Below are 16,781 nucleotides of genomic sequence, written 5' to 3'. Positions count from 1 at the left end.
CACGAACAAGCATTCAAGGGCGAGATTATCTCCAGCTCCTTTAAACTGTGTAAACACAGTAAGAAGAATAGAGCAGAGAGCGGGCAAGAAGAGTAATGGCTTTTATTGTTATGTATGTTTGTTTGTGCAGCATTTGCTTTGTTCCGGAAGCCAAAGTTTCTCCCCCCCCCTGTGGTATAGATCCATTTGAATCCACGAGTAAACTCGGTGTGCAGTTTTATAAACCGCGAAGTTCTTTATTTAGACCCACTTTTTTTTTTTTAAGGACCCTGTTTTTGAGGAATGCAATACGTTCACACTTCCAGCGTTAAGAAAGTAACACCACTTGTTAGCACAACTGTTAGCATACTGTTTCACACGCTTGCTCGGCGCTGGGTTTTCTAAGAACTGAAATCACTGCGCCACGCTATTGTTATAACTAACTACAGAAAAGTGAGAACAACCAAAGCCAAAGCTTTCGAGAAGCGGAAAGTGCAATGAACTTGAAGGTGCTGTTGCTGCTGCTGTTGCCGCCGCCTCCGCCGCCGGTAGTGCTACTGCCTGTGCTTTTTCACCCGAGGGAATCATCTTCTCATCCATTGTAATTTCCAGGGCTCTCTCGAGATGCCGTTCAGACTCCCTTGAACTTTGTTAAACTTTCAGACCTCGAGGGCTAACTACTTCTCTGGCTAATTCCAGTGGATTTATCGCCGGGTACCAACTAAACACCGCTAACTTTAGTATCTAATTTATCCAACCCTCATTTGCAAACTGTCTCCTACCAAGTCGTGTCAACGAAAGGTCAACTCTACACAGCAGTTATGTTCACTTTTCTTTCCTTAAAAAAAAAAAGTGGAGAGGAAAGGAGAGGAAAGGAGAGGAAAGGAAAGGAAGGGGGGACTAAGGAGGAATTCAAATTAAACCTTTTCTAAATACCTGTGAGTTCCAGTCATTCCGAGTTACAATTTAATAGAATGGGCGCATTAAGAAGCCATTCATAAGAATAGTTTAAGTTCATGTGAAAACGTGTACTTGGAGGAGGCTGGAAAACGCTATATGCAGATATCATTTAAATTGCAAAAGGATATTTTAGGGGCATTATTTCCAACAATACTAGTGTGCTAGTGTGATTAATATTAATAACATTAATAATAATAATATTAAATTGCCCTTAAATCCTAAATGAATTATCTCAGAGCCCCGTGACAGCTTTGTTATTACGCCCTGGTATAAAAAATGTAAATATCAAGATAAGGCAAAACATGCCCTCGATCTCCTCAAAGTAGCTCCAGCAAAAACAATACCAGCAACAAAAAGTTGCTGGGCAGATTCAGTTTTCGTGCCATAAAGTCTGTCCGAGCCAACAGATAGTGATCATGCTTGTTCCTGTTGCGATTTCAAACGCCACAATAGTTTAACTCTGTCCTGTTTGATGTGAAAGTACTTGGACAACGCTGCTCGCAAACAAAACAAAACAAAACACACACACACACACACACTTCCACACGTCACACACACGCGCGCGCAGAGGCTATCCGAGCAGTGCCATTTTGCAATGGAGCAACGCATCACTTACCAAAGCTGGAGTGTAGATTTTCGGCAAATGCTGTCAGTAGGGTTGAGAAGTGAATAACTGGAGGAAAAGTTGGAAGAGGACTTGTGTGTTGTTGTTTTTAAAGGGAGCCAGAGGGAAGTGAGAGCACAGCGCTCTCTTGCTCTTTCTGGCCGCCACCACCGAAACAAAGATCTGGGAGTTAAGAGAGCAAAGCCGTGCCAGATCTATACAGAAAGAGGGAGAGGGAGAGAGAGGGAGAGGGAAAGAGACGGGGAGATTATATCCAGGGCCAAATCTCAGTTCCACATTCCCTCCAGCTAAGTGAAAAGTGTAAACGCTCCGGAGGTAAGAGACGTGGCGGGAGGGGGAAATCTCCTGACAATAAATATTATTTTGTAAACAAAACAGCTTTCAAACAAAACCTCCAGGCTGGTGTGGGGTTTTTTTGGGGGGGGGTACTTGTTAATTATTGGCCAAAAGAATGAAAAAGATACTAAAATAGGCTGGATAGTTTGAAAGGGAAGGGGAGGGAGTCTAAACATCAAACTATGCATCTTGTTCTATGTTTCTGCATTTTATTCTCTGTTACCCTAACATTTTAATACCACCCCTCACCCCAGAAAAAGAGTATCTAAACATATTTATTTTGGAAGAAGAAACCGGGACTAAACTGGGTCTGTGAAGGATATATTAATAGGTTAATTTAGTGTGCGTAAACAAAGCAACCTTGCAACAGTGTTTTTAGAATGCAGTGATCTTAAATAAGGAAGATAAAAAGGAAGATGATCAACAGTTGTGGGGGAGGAGGTTTCTCCACCCACGTTTTGAACAAAATGAATCCATCTGTTTACACAGACATTGACTGGTCACGTGATCAAGGTGTGCGCGCGTGTAACCCTCTGTGCTTCAATCCTCTTTTTAAAAGTCACCAAAATCTCTTAAGTTATCCTGCCTAAAATATGCTCTGTGGGCGCAGGGTTGTAGGACTGCGATAAACATTTGCGGTCGTTGAAGTCTACATTTAAATAAAAAAAAAAGTCTCTAGTTTAAAATTTCAACCTGGTGTAAACAAATGGTTCCATAAATGATATTGTAGTCGAGACAGTAGATTTTAAGCCTTTATTCCTGTTTGCAGGCTCAGAGTTATTTACTTGTCACATACAGTGCTTAGATGTCAGGGGCCTGAAATTGAACCCCAAAGAGATTTGTTTGTTTTGTTGCTGTTTTTAGGACGAAATAATCTTGATAATGGCAGATCCTTTATTACGGGAGGAGGGGGCAAGAAATATGGGAGGAGGAAGAGAGTGTCCACAAATGAGATGTTGTCAAATGCTATTCATGTAGCCTTTTTACTCCACCCATAATAGCCCAGCCACTAACTTTGAAAATGAGTCTCTAGTCTAAACCAGATGACTATCTCTGAGTCAGCTTGAGGTGAACTGGACGAGAGGAAATTGTCACCGACAATTGGTGATTTCATGTGTGTGTATATCTATATGGGGGGGTGGAAAGAGAAAGCTGATTCCGAGTGAGGTTCCACTGCATTGTATTAGGTGCCATCTACAGTATTTTACACGCCTTTAGTCCCACCTATAACTGAGAGAGGCTTAAGTACCGCTAAGCATTAAGTCAGTGCCCTCTTACAGACTTTAATGGCACGCTGAAGGGTGAAATCCAAGAGCTTTGACCGAGTTGTAAGGCTGGCTAAACATAGCTCGAGCAGTCACTGCTGTGTACCTGGTGTGTGATTTCCTCATTATGACAATGGGCTAGAAAACAAACGCTTCTTTTAAAAAGAAAGTAATGTTTTATTTATGCGGCTTTTTCTCCCTCTTGGTCTATTAGGGTGGCTCTATTTTCATTTTAAACACACACACACACACACACACACACACACACTAAATAGTTGTAAATGACACATTTACCTAGAAAGTTAGGCCAACCTAAATCACTACACTTCCAGGTCAGAGGTTCCAGTCATATTTCACGCTGTTTATCTTTTAATTCCAAAAGAGTCGGACGAGATCTGGAAGTAAATTACGCCCCGGTGTAGATGGAATGGCAGAGAGAATGTGCGTGTTTCCTGGTCACCACCGAGGACCAGAGAAAGCGTTTGGCCTAGGCAGACATCTCATCTGAAAATTATTAGTGCTGAGGGGTCCAAAGGATTCATTAAACGCGATAGTTTGTGCTCGTTCGACGTGTAGAGGCTTGGGAGAAAGGGACAGACTGAAGGATATTTGACAGACAAGCCAGAGCTAAGCGTTAGGGTCTCAGCGTTAGGGTCTCACTCTGTAGCGAAAAGGCCATCGCTGGGGCCTAAGGCAAGATTTATTCGAGAGGCGTGGTTGGGCCCACCTAACCGTGGAATAAAATACTTTTGATAATATTATGTTATGTGGATATATGGGATCGTGAGGAGAGTAAAAAATAAAGTTTTCTTTCAGAAACAGTGCTACGTGGAAACTCTAGGGCTTCCTGGTTCAACCGATGTGAAATGTGGAGTGGCTGAGATCGCAGAATGCTCCTTGAGAATGGTCTTGTTGCTGCTGCTATTGCTGCCGGCGCCTTATAGAGCCTCTCGGGTTTTTTTTCCGAGTTGGGTGTGTGTGTGTGTGTTACAATGTTTGTTGTTTATCTGTCAAGGTTTATGAACCTTCTGTGCCTTGTTGTATTGCGATATTGCTTAAACCATAGATGTCTGAAAACAAACACGCGCATATTCCCCTACCGAACTATTTTGGGAGCCTCGCCAACGGTTTCCCGATGATTTAGGCTCTGTGTGGTTACCTTCTCTAGACAGTTTAGGAAGTGCTGAGAGTTATAAATATGCAACAGCACGTGGAAGCTGTGCCCAAGCTTGAGGAAGGCGCATGCGCGTCGAGTCTACATCTAACGCCAAGCGTTGTGTGTACTTAAAGAGAGCAGCCTGTTTCATGTGTGGCATTGGAAAACTCTTTTAGAGACCGCTGGCAGCCCCGATGTAGCCAGAAAGCACAGTGAAGCTTCTAAAAACGTGGTCTTTTCTTGTTTTCCAGGAACTCTCCTTAACAAAAAGCAAAGCAGAATACGTTACCTATCTCCAAATTCCCAGATTCACTTTTCGTGAAAGAGGCAGTATCGAAAAGAAACCACGTGGCCTTACAGTGGTTTGTTTGTTTGTTTGTTTGTGGCGGGTGTGTGTGTGTGCGTTTAATGCGATTTATTTGTTTGTTTGTTTTTCCCTCCCCTATTTCTCTGTCGTTGCCCTTTGCCTTTTTTAAATTGTAATGGATTAAAACGCACGTACATGGGAAATAACCGAATTGGGTGACACATAATAAAAATCATTAAAAGTATTGTCAAAAAAATGGGTCGTAGAAAGACATTCGCAAACATAAACAAGCACAGGTATATCTTTGAATACGTCTGTTTTGTATAATCCATATTTAAATAATTGTTATGTATAACAATATTAAGCACATTGCTTGCAAGAGAAGTAGCATAAGCCCATGCTTCATACTCCCACTGAAATAAATGCGACTTCAAAGTGCTTTATTTGGCCGGATCATGTCCTAGCAAGCAAGATTATCACACACTACATATATATAAATACAGACTCTCCCAGGATAACGTGTGTACACACACATTATCTTGGAGAAGCCAGCATGATTGGGTAGTTAATTTGATTTATTATTCTTCAAAAACACTGCCTCCAATAGGGGTGTCATCTGGAAACTTCATGCTATTTTGTACTATCATTCTAAGGCTGAAATAAATGTTACCAATTGATGACAGCTTCCAGCTGCACGGTAAAAATAGCCCTCTGGTTTCACATGATCCTGTTTCTTGTTAATCGAGGATGAAGCAGGCCTGACTTACAGAACCTAGAAGGGGAAGGGTGGGTTTAAAGATTGAATTGACTTATTATTTTGGAATTGTTTATTATTTGTTTATTTTATACAAAGATTTATATCCTGACCATCTAGTGCTTATGTACTGTGTTATGTACTGTGTAGGAAACAGAGTGAAAAGATAGATTTAGATATACAGAATAAAATTAAGAAATGGGGATATTACAATTGTACACAAGCAGCATAATCTGTGTGTGTGTGCGCACACCCAATTTATTTTCTAAAATGAATAGAGAAGTAAGCATTTCTTTATTTTATTATATTGGTCTCTTTATAATCATACATGTACACACACTTAAGTTAACAAGTGGAGTAAGTAGCAAATGTCTAAGAGTGAGGAATGTGAGTGTGTGTGTGTGTGTGTACATGTGTGTGGTGGGTAGACAGAGTAGAGAGGGGGAGGGGGAGAGTGTACTACGGTAAGACCACACAAAAAAGCATCAAAGGCAATGTGGGAGGAAAGCCAAATAAAAATTAATTAAAATGCGAAGTTACCAAATGCAAAACAAGCAGGGATAAGTGATTTGAACCAGTAGCCTATGCATGAAATTTACAGCTAAGCCATACAGCTGTACATTAGATGCAAATTAGATCACAGGTATGTATGTATGTATCTGGTGTATTTTTCGCTCCCAAACAAAAGTTTTATATAAACAGGGGAAACCATAACTAGGAGGCACTATCGAAAACCCATGTAAAGGAATCTCAGCAGGTGTAAAAAAAAAAAAAAGTGGGTTTGTCACGATTTCTGGGTGATATATAAATTGTCCTCTGCCTACTTTAAATAAAAAATATATCATTTCTGCACACACCCTTTGTCCGCAACTCGCCATCAAAAGCTTCATAGCCCTATTTTGCTTTCTTCTCGAAAATGTTATCTGACTCTCTTTAACTCTTTGTAATTGGTGAATGGCTCAATATATTTTTATTCTTACATCATTTGAGCAGGTTAAGTCTATTAATGTGCACATAAAGGCTACGTAAACACACCCAAGTAAAGAAATACACCGAACAGGGCAGTAATGCGTGTATAGGTGGATAATGTAGCTATATACGGAGGTATATGAAGTAGAAATAGTGTAAAAAGTGTCCGTCCATTTCTTGTGATCAGTTCCTTTAAATACAACTGTATTCCCTTTTTCGACAAAAAGACACCAGCTACCTACCACTCCTCTGCCAGAAATATAGATCTTCCCATATAGATTTTCGGGGGACTGTCATACTAACTTCTAAGAAAACCATGCGTCAAGTTTATTATTTAGAACTATTCCATCCCTGCTGTCACATCCCGCCTCCCTTGGAGAGCTCACATTGTAGGCCAGCGTGCCCTCTCATTTGCCTCTTCCCTCTCCTGCCCTTAGACTCCTATCCTAAACAGTCACTTGGAAGTAGATTCAATTGAATTTTACAGGGAAATAAATGGGAATTTCAGTCAGATTTCCGCAAAAAAATCAATAATTCAAAATGGAGTTTCATTTTCTTATTGTTTCAGTGGAATGTCAGGAGGAAACCAAGAGTCTGCGTTATTTAGGATTGGGGTATGCTCTGGAGCAAAGCAAAAATATTTTTTAAACAACAACAAGAGAGAATTTTAGTTTATATTTTATGTTTGTAAACAAAATTATTCCTGTTGTAAAGCATGCAACCTATTGGCCACTCTACTACTGTCGAAATTCCACGTGATCTTCCACTACAAACCCCTTTATTTCAAATGTAGCTCGTTCTTACAAAGCTTAATTTTAACATTTAACAGAACCATGTATACTCAGAAGTTAATCGTATTGGCACCAGTGGCTTTTACTTCAAATTATGCTTCTGATTACATCCTCAATCTCGCAAGTACGGGCTCCTATTTTTTTATTTACAGAAAGTATGGGAGGGTGATTGATAGCATTGGGAAAAAATAGTTTAAAGCGTAAATATTTATGAAAACTTCAGGTTGCTTCAGCCTGTAAGCATGACAAAAGTATGATCTTTTCTATTGCGTGTTTACTCGTATGTAAATGTACACAGGATTGCAGCCAATGAAGTCTACCTGCGGTTTGTGTTTGTGTGTGTGCCTATAAAACCCGCACGAACATAATCATATCCACACATTTTGGACAGTGTTTCTGGGTGGTCTTCAAAATTTCCGCATTGGCGTACAGAAATCTTACATCCTTTGGAAGATGACGCGGAGTCTGGGAATAAAACAACAGCAACATCATCTGAGCTACAGGCTGCTGCCTCAATAATCCAAACGCGCGGCTCTACATGCCCCACAAGCCCGCTTCTGCATTGTCTGGAGTTTCTGCTAAATAGGATCTAACAATTCATATTTCTCAGCCAGCGTTCACGTCTTTCCATACCTAATAGCCCATGAAGAAAAGTATGAAATATACATCTCACGAAGTAGACATTAAAAGTACCCGCACAATGAGAGACTGGCTTGGAGTTTAAAAGGCCATTTAATGCAACCTCTCTTCTTGTCAAGTATTTTTTTTTGAAAATAATGATCTTCGCCAGGTATTGATTTATTCAGCAAAAGAGTTAATTAAGCATTCTTACAAGAAGCCACGATCTCTCTCCATATGTGTGTGTGCGCGCGCGTGTGTATAAACACACACATACATATAAATAGTGCGTGTCTATTTATCTGTTCAAAACCAGACAGATGCAATATTGTAATTAAATGTATTAAACTTTTAAAACATTCTAGCGCCCATCGCTGAGTTGTGTAACCAAATATGTGTGGCTGACTGGTTGTTTCCGAGAAGCCTGTTATTTTAGGGGGGTGGGGTTGGCGGGGCTGTTACAATACAACTTCAAGCATAGATAGAACTTCGTTTTAATGATGTTCAAAATCTGATCTGAAAATGACAGAATACTCTTATTGGTAGCCAGGCAATCCATTCAGATCAAACGTATTTCTCTAACAAACTACCACTGGAGAATAACAATAATATAAAAAAAAAATCCACACCCAAAGAAGCTATGGCATTTATCTTTTAAGATTCTTCTAGATATTGTAAAATGAACCGATGCTTCTTTTCAAACATGCTGGGGGGTGGGTGGGCGGGTAAGGGAGATAATATTGTATATTGGCCTATACAGTATCTTCTTTCCTTTTCCATTTAGGCTCGCATACTATCACTGAAACTGGTACGTTCCCGCTAAGGCTAACGGTCTGGAGACCACTAAACTTTATCACTGCATTTATTAAATGAATACCCAGCGTGTCTTTCGGCCGCAGTTGCTCCGGGTTGTGCCTCAGCCTCTGTGGTTCTCTCGAACTTCTTTCAGTATCTGTAGGGCCTGCAAGGTGGCGCTCTTTGCACTGGAAGAGCTGATAAATGAGCTTCATTAGGATAACATTTTCTAGGAAGTGAAGTTTTTTGTTGTTGGTTTTTTTTTTTTTTAAAAAAAAAGCAGGCTCTACCATTTCTTAACTGTTTCTTTCCAACTGAAAAAAAAATCTATAAAACATCGCAGCACATCTCCGCGGCCCAGATCCTACTTCCTAAGGGTCCAGAGAGACCTATGTAGATTTAAGTAAAACATTCCAGCAAAACACCAAAACACAAGCTTCTCCTTCCCCCATGACTCTGTTTACAAAAATCCTGCACAAAATAATGAATATATACCAGGACAATATATACTGTGAGTACCTAGTAGACATGCGTATTAAGAACTGAGATAACTTGGGGATCCAAACCAGCTTCCCTATCTCCAAACCCTCATCGCCGTTGATGCTGGGGCTGACTCGCTGAACTTCTTAAATATCTATATATCTATATTTTAAAAGAAGCTGTTAAAATGCCATCTTGCCCTACAAGAGAGGTCAGCAGGTGCAATTCACTCTGTGACATAATATCCCAAACACAGAGAGCTCATGATCTGTGTTGTCTGTTGATATGTTGTCTGCTTAATGGGGCGATCATGCAAGCTACAACAAGGAACAAAGCCTAGCGGTTCCTACAAGCGTCGCTAAGTTAACGGAAGCACCACAGCTTGCAAATCTATCAAACTAAACTGCAAGAAAGACAATCTGATTTAGAGAAAAAGGCGTTCTGCCACAGTCATTAAGCACAAGTAATTTAGATTTTTTTTAAATATATATTGTCTTCTCATTTACAAATTTACTGTATCACCGCCAGCCAATGGAACGAATTTCTTAAGTAAATGGGGGGAAATAAAAGAGATAATCAAACTACATAAACTCCCTCCCACCCTCACTGGGTTTGTTTTATTTTGCTGCTGTTGTAAAGAACAACTCTGGCAAAATTATAGCCAAAAAAAAAAAAAAAACCCAGCTGCAAACACAGAACATAGCATCTAGAGCAATATAATATAATATAATGGTGTGGCTTTGGGGGTAAGAGGTGAGGATCGCAGAAGGCCTTACAAGAATAAAAAAAGACTTTGCTTGTGATTTCAAATGACTCAGATTAAATGGTACCTAAAAGCTTATCAAATTTAAACATATCCTCATATGAATTATTTTCGCAATTGCTGATTGTAGCAAAGAGCTAATCCATTTTAAGATATTGTGGCAACACCTCATCCTTTTTTTACCCCCCCCCCCCAGATTTGCATGGTCGTATGCAATCTATTGCTACTCTGCTGTAGTTGTTGTTATTGTTATTATTAGGAGTCAGCAATGGTCATTTAAATTATATTGCAGCCAAAAACTTTTGTTTCATCGGGTTTTATATAAATACTAATTACACCCTACCCTAAATGCCAGCAGCAGGGGCACATCAGTTTATCACATTAATATCAAAGTTGCTGGTCTAGTGATGACATAATGGTAGTACAGTGGGACAAGGAGTGGAAGTCCTGGGGCAGGATTCTTGGTCCAGTCTGTAGTTTACTGTCCTGAAAACTAGCTAAATTGCAGCAGCAGCAGCAGGCTGAGTCAATAAGGATTCCTACCACGGATTATGGGATTTCAGAATCTTTAATAAGGTACGAAATGTTACCAAACAGTTCTGTAAACTAAATTGTACATACCAATTCTTCTAGCCATAAATATTGAATATCTGTAACATGTATAACCGGACCTTTACATGCGGATAAATATGGAAATTAGGAAGTATATACAGTATGTGGTTGTATTTGCCAAAAGCAATGGACAGGTTATAGTTTATAGCTTTTTTTTTTAATACCACTTTACATAAACAAATGTAACAGTTTGACACGCAGATCCAGGCTTGCACTATACGAATTTCTTGACAGGACGTGTAACAACATTTTACTGCACTACTTAGACTGGACTTTGGGACGAAATGTTTGCACTTTATACAAAAGAAAAAGCACATTAATACCAATAATATTCTGTTAGGTCGACGTTTAGACTGTAATAATACAAAGTAATTCACATTTTGGTACACATTTACTAGAACATCCTTGCCATTCAGTACAAATAGATGATTTGCTACCTCCTCCCTCCTTCCCCCCCACTTTTCAACCTCCTCCCCTATCCCCCTCCCCTATTCCCCTCCCCCCACATATATATGCAAAGACCACAATTTCACGTATCCCCTTATTCAACTTGTGGTATAACTATTTACAAAATCAAACAGTACATCGTAAGCTAGTATTTCTGTATTTACAGAAAACAAGGCGCTGCCCAAAGAGACATGCAGTTGGAGAACTCCAGTCAGTGGTTCCATTACAAAGCCCTGCACATCGGCAAGATGGCCCAATAACCCTGGTCTTCTCACGCACTCTAGAAAAAACCCATTTGCTTTCCAAGCCTTTGCCCCAAACACGACAAAACCAAAACAAAACAACAGAAATTGAAGAAGAGAGGGAGATAGAAAGAGAAAGAGAGAGAGAGAGAGAGAATTCTTGATTTGATTCGGTCCTGGGTCTATGGGCAGCATTAAAAAAAAAATCAAAACACACAAAAAGATCGATTTTCAAAGTGTTCATTAATTTTTGGAGTCTTTTAAATAGGTTGGATTTGCATTTGTTTGTTCGTTTGTTTAAACGTACCATTCGTTAAAATTTGACGTGAGCGTGCTGTGGCTGGACGTGTGGTGGACTGCTGAAGATGAAGGGGATAAGGAGCTTGTGGTCTGGTTTTCTGTGGATGGAGAAACGATTGTTGGGGGGGTTGAAGATTCATAGCCTGAACTGGCAGCGGGAGAAGGCTGAGACCCCTGGGAGGACGATTCGTGGACCTAGAAAACAGAAATGAATAACAAAGGGAAATGCTTGAAGTGTGTGTGGATTCACATATATATACACACCTGGCTAGATAAATATATAAATATTGTTATACCCATGCAAACAATATGCATGTATGCATCTGGCCCATTTACTTGCCCAACATGCTAAATCACGGAGCTGAGCTCACAGATTGAACTCTAAATGCCACGGTGGGGGGAGGGTGGCGGCGCGGGGGAAGCGTGAAGTTTGAAATACTGCTTCGCTAATCAGGATGTTGGCTGATCTCATAGAAACGCCGAGCTCTTAACTTAACTATACACCGAGATCGCCTGTTCTCAGCTAATTTCAGGGAACTGCCATGCAAGATAAATACGGCCCTGGGATACACAAAAGAAGAACGATATCCTAGCGGAGGCTTGAACAAGAAACCCAGAGTTTCTATGCCTGCCTGTGTCCCTTCAGACTCCCCATCGAGTCTTTTTCTTTAAATTCTCCCCCTGAAGCAATGCACAACCCCAGGCTAGCCCAAACCGGGATCCATTGTGACACAATTTACAGCGTAAAGAGCTGGAATCCCGGGTCTCCAGAAACGAAGACTTTCCACGCCTTTAAGCAACGTAATCACTTCTCCTTTAATAAACGTTTCCAGAGTGACAGAACAATGCGGGCTAGTTTCCCAGTTTCCTGTCCGGAACGTCGCGTCACTACTGTATAAACTACTGTTTATAAGGAATAAATGTTTATTTCTCTCCCCCATCCCCCCCTCCTCCAGTAAATAGCGGTGTGTAAAGTCGATGGTGGAAGGAGAGAGGCGAAGGCCACCCGGCCCAACCAGATCCCAATGAAAAGAGACGCTTAGGGGAGGAAACTGCGTCTAGCATTTACCTTCATGTGTTTTCGGAGGGAGCTCGGGTGCGTGTAGGACTTATCGCACATTTTGCAGAGATAAGGTTTGTCTGAAGTGTGGACGTGCATATGCTTTTTCCGATCACTGCTGTTGGCGAAGCGCCTGTCACAGCCCTCGAATTCACACTTAAAGGGTTTTTCACCTATTACAAAAACAAACAAAGTCGACCTAATTGGAAATCTGGCACCTAGATTTTTATAGTATGGAGCAACACCTACAGCCAATTCTAACTCCCACTTTACTGCACAAGAGTAAATTAAATCAAAGACTATTTTCTTTCCCCCTTTTTATTATCCTTCTTTTAAACAGCGAACTGTGGCATCTCACCAGAAAATGAACGCCTGGCAAAGCAGTACATTTGCACACAGTTTTGGAAGGGGGGGGAGGTTTGTTGCCACTTTTATGGCTAAATTTGGCGTTTGTTTACCTTCCCTTCCTTTCCTTATTTATTATGTAGAATACACATAACCTTCCACGGCTGTACAGTCGTATTAGTTATTAAACTTGCAGTGCATTACACAGTTCTGATTCAACTGTTCATATCACAGTAGCGCCAGCTTCAGATTTTTTAAATTATTTTTTTAGATAAACACACGACAGGTTGTGGGATTTCTTTTTCCAAAAGGAGGGGGAGAAGGAAAAGACAACACAAGAAAAATTAGAACAAGGAGCTGGTGATTTGCGAGTGATTTTAGCGCTCCCAACCCCCACGTTTCCTTGTAATAATACATAAACTAGTACAGCTCAGATTACTTACAATAGCCCCACATAATTAAATATTTACAGAGGGTGAGAAATAGATAGCAAGGAAAGCTGAGGTTAGGTAGCCATATATTTAGCAAGATTTCTCTCTGTAAGACAGTCAGTGCCCTCGACTACCAATTAATTAAAACCAATAAATTTTAACAATTCAGATCGCTGCCATCTTTTCCCCTCCACCCCACACCCTAATCTCCCCCTTTTTTCTGAAACATTTAGATCCCTACCGTACATTGGATTTTTCCCACTTAAAAAAATAAATAAAAAGAAAAGCAATGTTTGGTTTATAGTGCCAATTAATTCACCAGCTGAACTGAATCCGGCTCTTGGTGTGGATTTGTTTAAGAAAGGAGCCCCCACCCCTATATTTCTTCTCTAATCCCCCTCCCTCCCCCTCCCCCCTTGATTTGTTTTGAGCTGCCTCCTTCTTGGAAAGCGCGAGAGTTCGCTTCAACAGACAACGGGCGGCTCGGCCCGGTCGGTTTGTTTGGGGACGTACCTGTGTGCGTCCTTTTGTGGATCTTGAGATTTTCCGAGCGAGCGAAGACTTTCCCGCATCCCGGGAAAGGGCACGGGAAAGGTTTCTCCCCCGTGTGGACTCGGATGTGGTTGACCAGTTTGTATTTGGCCTTGAAAGGCTTCCCTTCCCTGGGACACTCTTCCCAGAAGCAAATGTGGTTGGACTGCTCGGGCCCGCCGACGTGCTCCACGGTGACGTGAGTCACCAGCTCGTGCATGGTGCTGAAAGTTTTGTTGCAGGACTTTTTGGGGTTGGCCAACTGCTCGGGCTCGATCCACTTGCAGATGAGCTCCTGCTTGATGGGCTGCCTCATGTAGCGGAAGAAGGCCCCCGGCCCGTGGTGGGCTGCCATGTTCATATTCATGTGGCCGTAGCCGTGCAGCTGCGGCGAAGCGTAGTGTTCGGAGCGCGGGCTCGTCACCTGGCCGTACTGCTCCGGCCGGCCGTACATGTCTCCGGAGAAGCCCAGGCGCATCTGCCCGTTGACCACGTTGGGCGACGCATGGCCGGTGGCTTGCTCGTGGAGGCCCGGGAAGAGGAGGTGGCCCGCCGCCTCGCCGTGCCCGTGCGGTCCGCCGAAGCTGCCGGCCGCCGAGGCGAAGAGGCTGTGCTGGGCGCTGGCCGCTGCCGCCGCCTCGCCGAAGCCCCGGTTGCGGAAAAGAAAGTCCCGCGTGGAGTTGAAGGCGGCCGCGCTGGAGTAGGAGCCGACGTGGCCCGGGTGGTGGTGGTGATGCCCCAGCGCCGCTGCGGCCGCGTAGCCAGGGGCCTGCGAAGTGAAGGCGGTCTGGCCGGCCGAGGCCAGCTCATGGCTGCTGGGGTTGAGCTTGAAGGCGCCCATCCCGGCGTCCGCGAAAGGGTTGATGCCCAGTCCCACCTCGCGCTCCGTCACGTCGCCCGTGGCGTGGTGGCGAGAGGAGCCGAAGGTCGTCACTCCGATGGCGGGGTACTGCGGTCCGGCATCCAGCAACATCTTCTCCCGGCTCTCAGGCAGCTGCGGTAGCAACCGCCGAGGAAAAGTGATGCAAAAATGAAATAAGATTTAAGAAAATATAAATTAAGGAGGAAAGGGGGGAAAGGACGTGGAAGAAGTGGGGATAGCAGCAGCAGCAGCAACAACAACAGCAGCCAACAAACTGCCGGATCAGCCGACGAGGAAGAGAGCCGCCGCCGCCGCCGCCAATCCAAGCAGCCTCTCTCTCTCTTTCTCTTGCAAAAGTCCGCGCGACGTTCACCACTAAAGCAACCACATCAGGAACTCCCCCTTCGGCATCCGCGCACCCAAAACACACACACACACACAAAACGAGAGGGTGGGTGAGGGCTAGGGGTGGGCAGAGCCCGCGGAAGAAATCTAGAAGCTGCAAAAATTGGAGAATAAGAATAAAAAAGGCATCGGCGCGCGCACAGAAAAACCGATCGCCCCCTCTCTTGCCTCTCGGACTGCACTTTTTCAGCGGGGTTCAATGGGGAGGAGGGAAAGGATTCAGAAGACTCCGCTCGCAAATAACAATGGTGAAGAGAGAGGAGGAAGCAGGCTCAGACGGGGGAGGGGGGAGCAAAACAAAAATTAAACTTCCTTCAGTTCTGGTTTTTTTTTTTTAATTTAAAAAAAGAGGCTAGAGGAATGTAGCGGACTAGCGAGCAATTTTCTCTTCTCTTCCAGTTCTTGCACTCTTTTCCCCCTTCCGTCTCTTTTCCCCCTCCTTGGGCTTTTTTCCCCCTTCACTTTCCTTTTTTCCCCCTGCTTTGTTAAAAAAAAAAAAAACGGCGCAAATCATGCACAATATTGTCTTTTGCGGTTTATCTTCCTGGGGAGAAACTTTCACCTCCTCAGCCGGGCGGTGAACGCGAGACTGATAGCGGCAATCATTCCTGCAGATAAATGAATTGAAAAGACGACACCGTCCCCCCCTTGATGAATGGGAGAAGGAGGTGGAGCTACGTAAAGACCGACGTCGCTGATCATTGGTGCCTCGCGGTTCCCACTTTCGCTTGCAACTCCCTCCTTCCTCTCCAACTAAGGGTGCGCAAAACCTTTCTTCTCTCCTGATTGGCCAGCTCAGCTCATCAATCCCAGGTATTGTGAAGCGCATTGACATCGCTTTTGACAAACAGGCTTGTACAGGAGTAGCAACTTTTTATATACATAAACATATAATATATAGATATATATAGATATATTTCGGCTCGACAATATTCCAAAGCTCTCTTTTCTATAGCTGTTTTATGGAGATAGAGAAAGATGTAGATGTTATTCCTGTGCCTATCTTTGCTTCTTTCTTGTGATGGTGGTGCTTGGTTCGTGGCGATCAAGATCTTTGAACAACACAACTTTTAAGGAGTTGTCCAAGGAAGTCCTTTTGTGACTTGCTCCTTTTCCATTTGGGCTTCCTCCTTGTTTTCTTCAGATGCTCTCCAAAACGCATGTGTTGGTTACATTAGATTTTGCTTTAAAACAGCAGGCGTGATTTTCTGTGGGGAAACGGCTGTAACGTTCCATCACTTTGTTTTTTCTGAATTATTTTGTAGCACCCATCAAAAGGCAGGTGGGTGAGAGCGCTTAACTTTATGCCTGTTTGTTTGTTTTGTTTGTTTGTGTGTTTGTGTTTGTGTGTGTGTGTGTGTGTGTGTGTAGTGTTGTTATTGTATCTCCCTGCACTTTCTTTCTTGTTTTTCTTTCTTTTTTACGCGATCTCTTTCATTCAGGTAAAAAAAAAAAAAGACTGTATTCTCCCCCCCCAAAAAAAAGTTGCTTTTGTCTCTTCTGTGCTGTATGGAGCTTTTGGATCCCGGGGTTTTATAATGTATTTGAAATCCTCACTAGATAGGAGCAATATAAATTTTCTGACGCTCAAACCTTTTCTAGTTCACAAATCAGTCACCCTTGTCACATTTATTGAAATTCCTCTACTTGCCACACCAGGACGGTGGAAAAAGCAGGCGGCGCCTTTGTTGCTGACCAAGCTTGTGATCGCCAGAGAAAATTTACTTACCTTCAGATGAGTGAGCAGA

General features: G+C 42.6%; 1 protein-coding gene and 1 long non-coding RNA gene across 2 annotated transcripts in view; one reads left to right on the top strand and one right to left on the bottom strand.

The window, feature by feature from the left end:
• Positions 1–16,781, top strand: part of LOC117047353 — a 39,829-nt gene that overhangs the window by 15,866 nt on the left and 7,182 nt on the right. Inside the window, exon 3 of the long non-coding RNA XR_004426674.1 lies at positions 15,648–15,846. This is a non-coding gene — a long non-coding RNA (uncharacterized LOC117047353). The remainder of the gene's footprint in view (positions 1–15,647; positions 15,847–16,781) is intronic.
• ZIC1 (Zic family member 1) lies at positions 11,154–15,661 on the bottom strand. Its single transcript, XM_033150404.1, has 3 exons — positions 13,749–15,661; positions 12,469–12,632; positions 11,154–11,594 (listed from the first exon to the last, which is right to left on the bottom strand). The coding sequence occupies exons 1-3, from the start codon at positions 14,737–14,739 to the stop codon at positions 11,397–11,399; spliced, it is 1,353 nt and encodes a 450-aa protein (XP_033006295.1). The 5' UTR covers positions 14,740–15,661; the 3' UTR covers positions 11,154–11,396.

The sequence above is a fragment of the Lacerta agilis genome, chromosome 5 (genome assembly GCF_009819535.1).
Source record: "Lacerta agilis isolate rLacAgi1 chromosome 5, rLacAgi1.pri, whole genome shotgun sequence".
Lineage (NCBI taxonomy): Eukaryota > Metazoa > Chordata > Lepidosauria > Squamata > Lacertidae > Lacerta > Lacerta agilis.
This window is presented reverse-complemented; position numbering and strand designations above follow the sequence as displayed.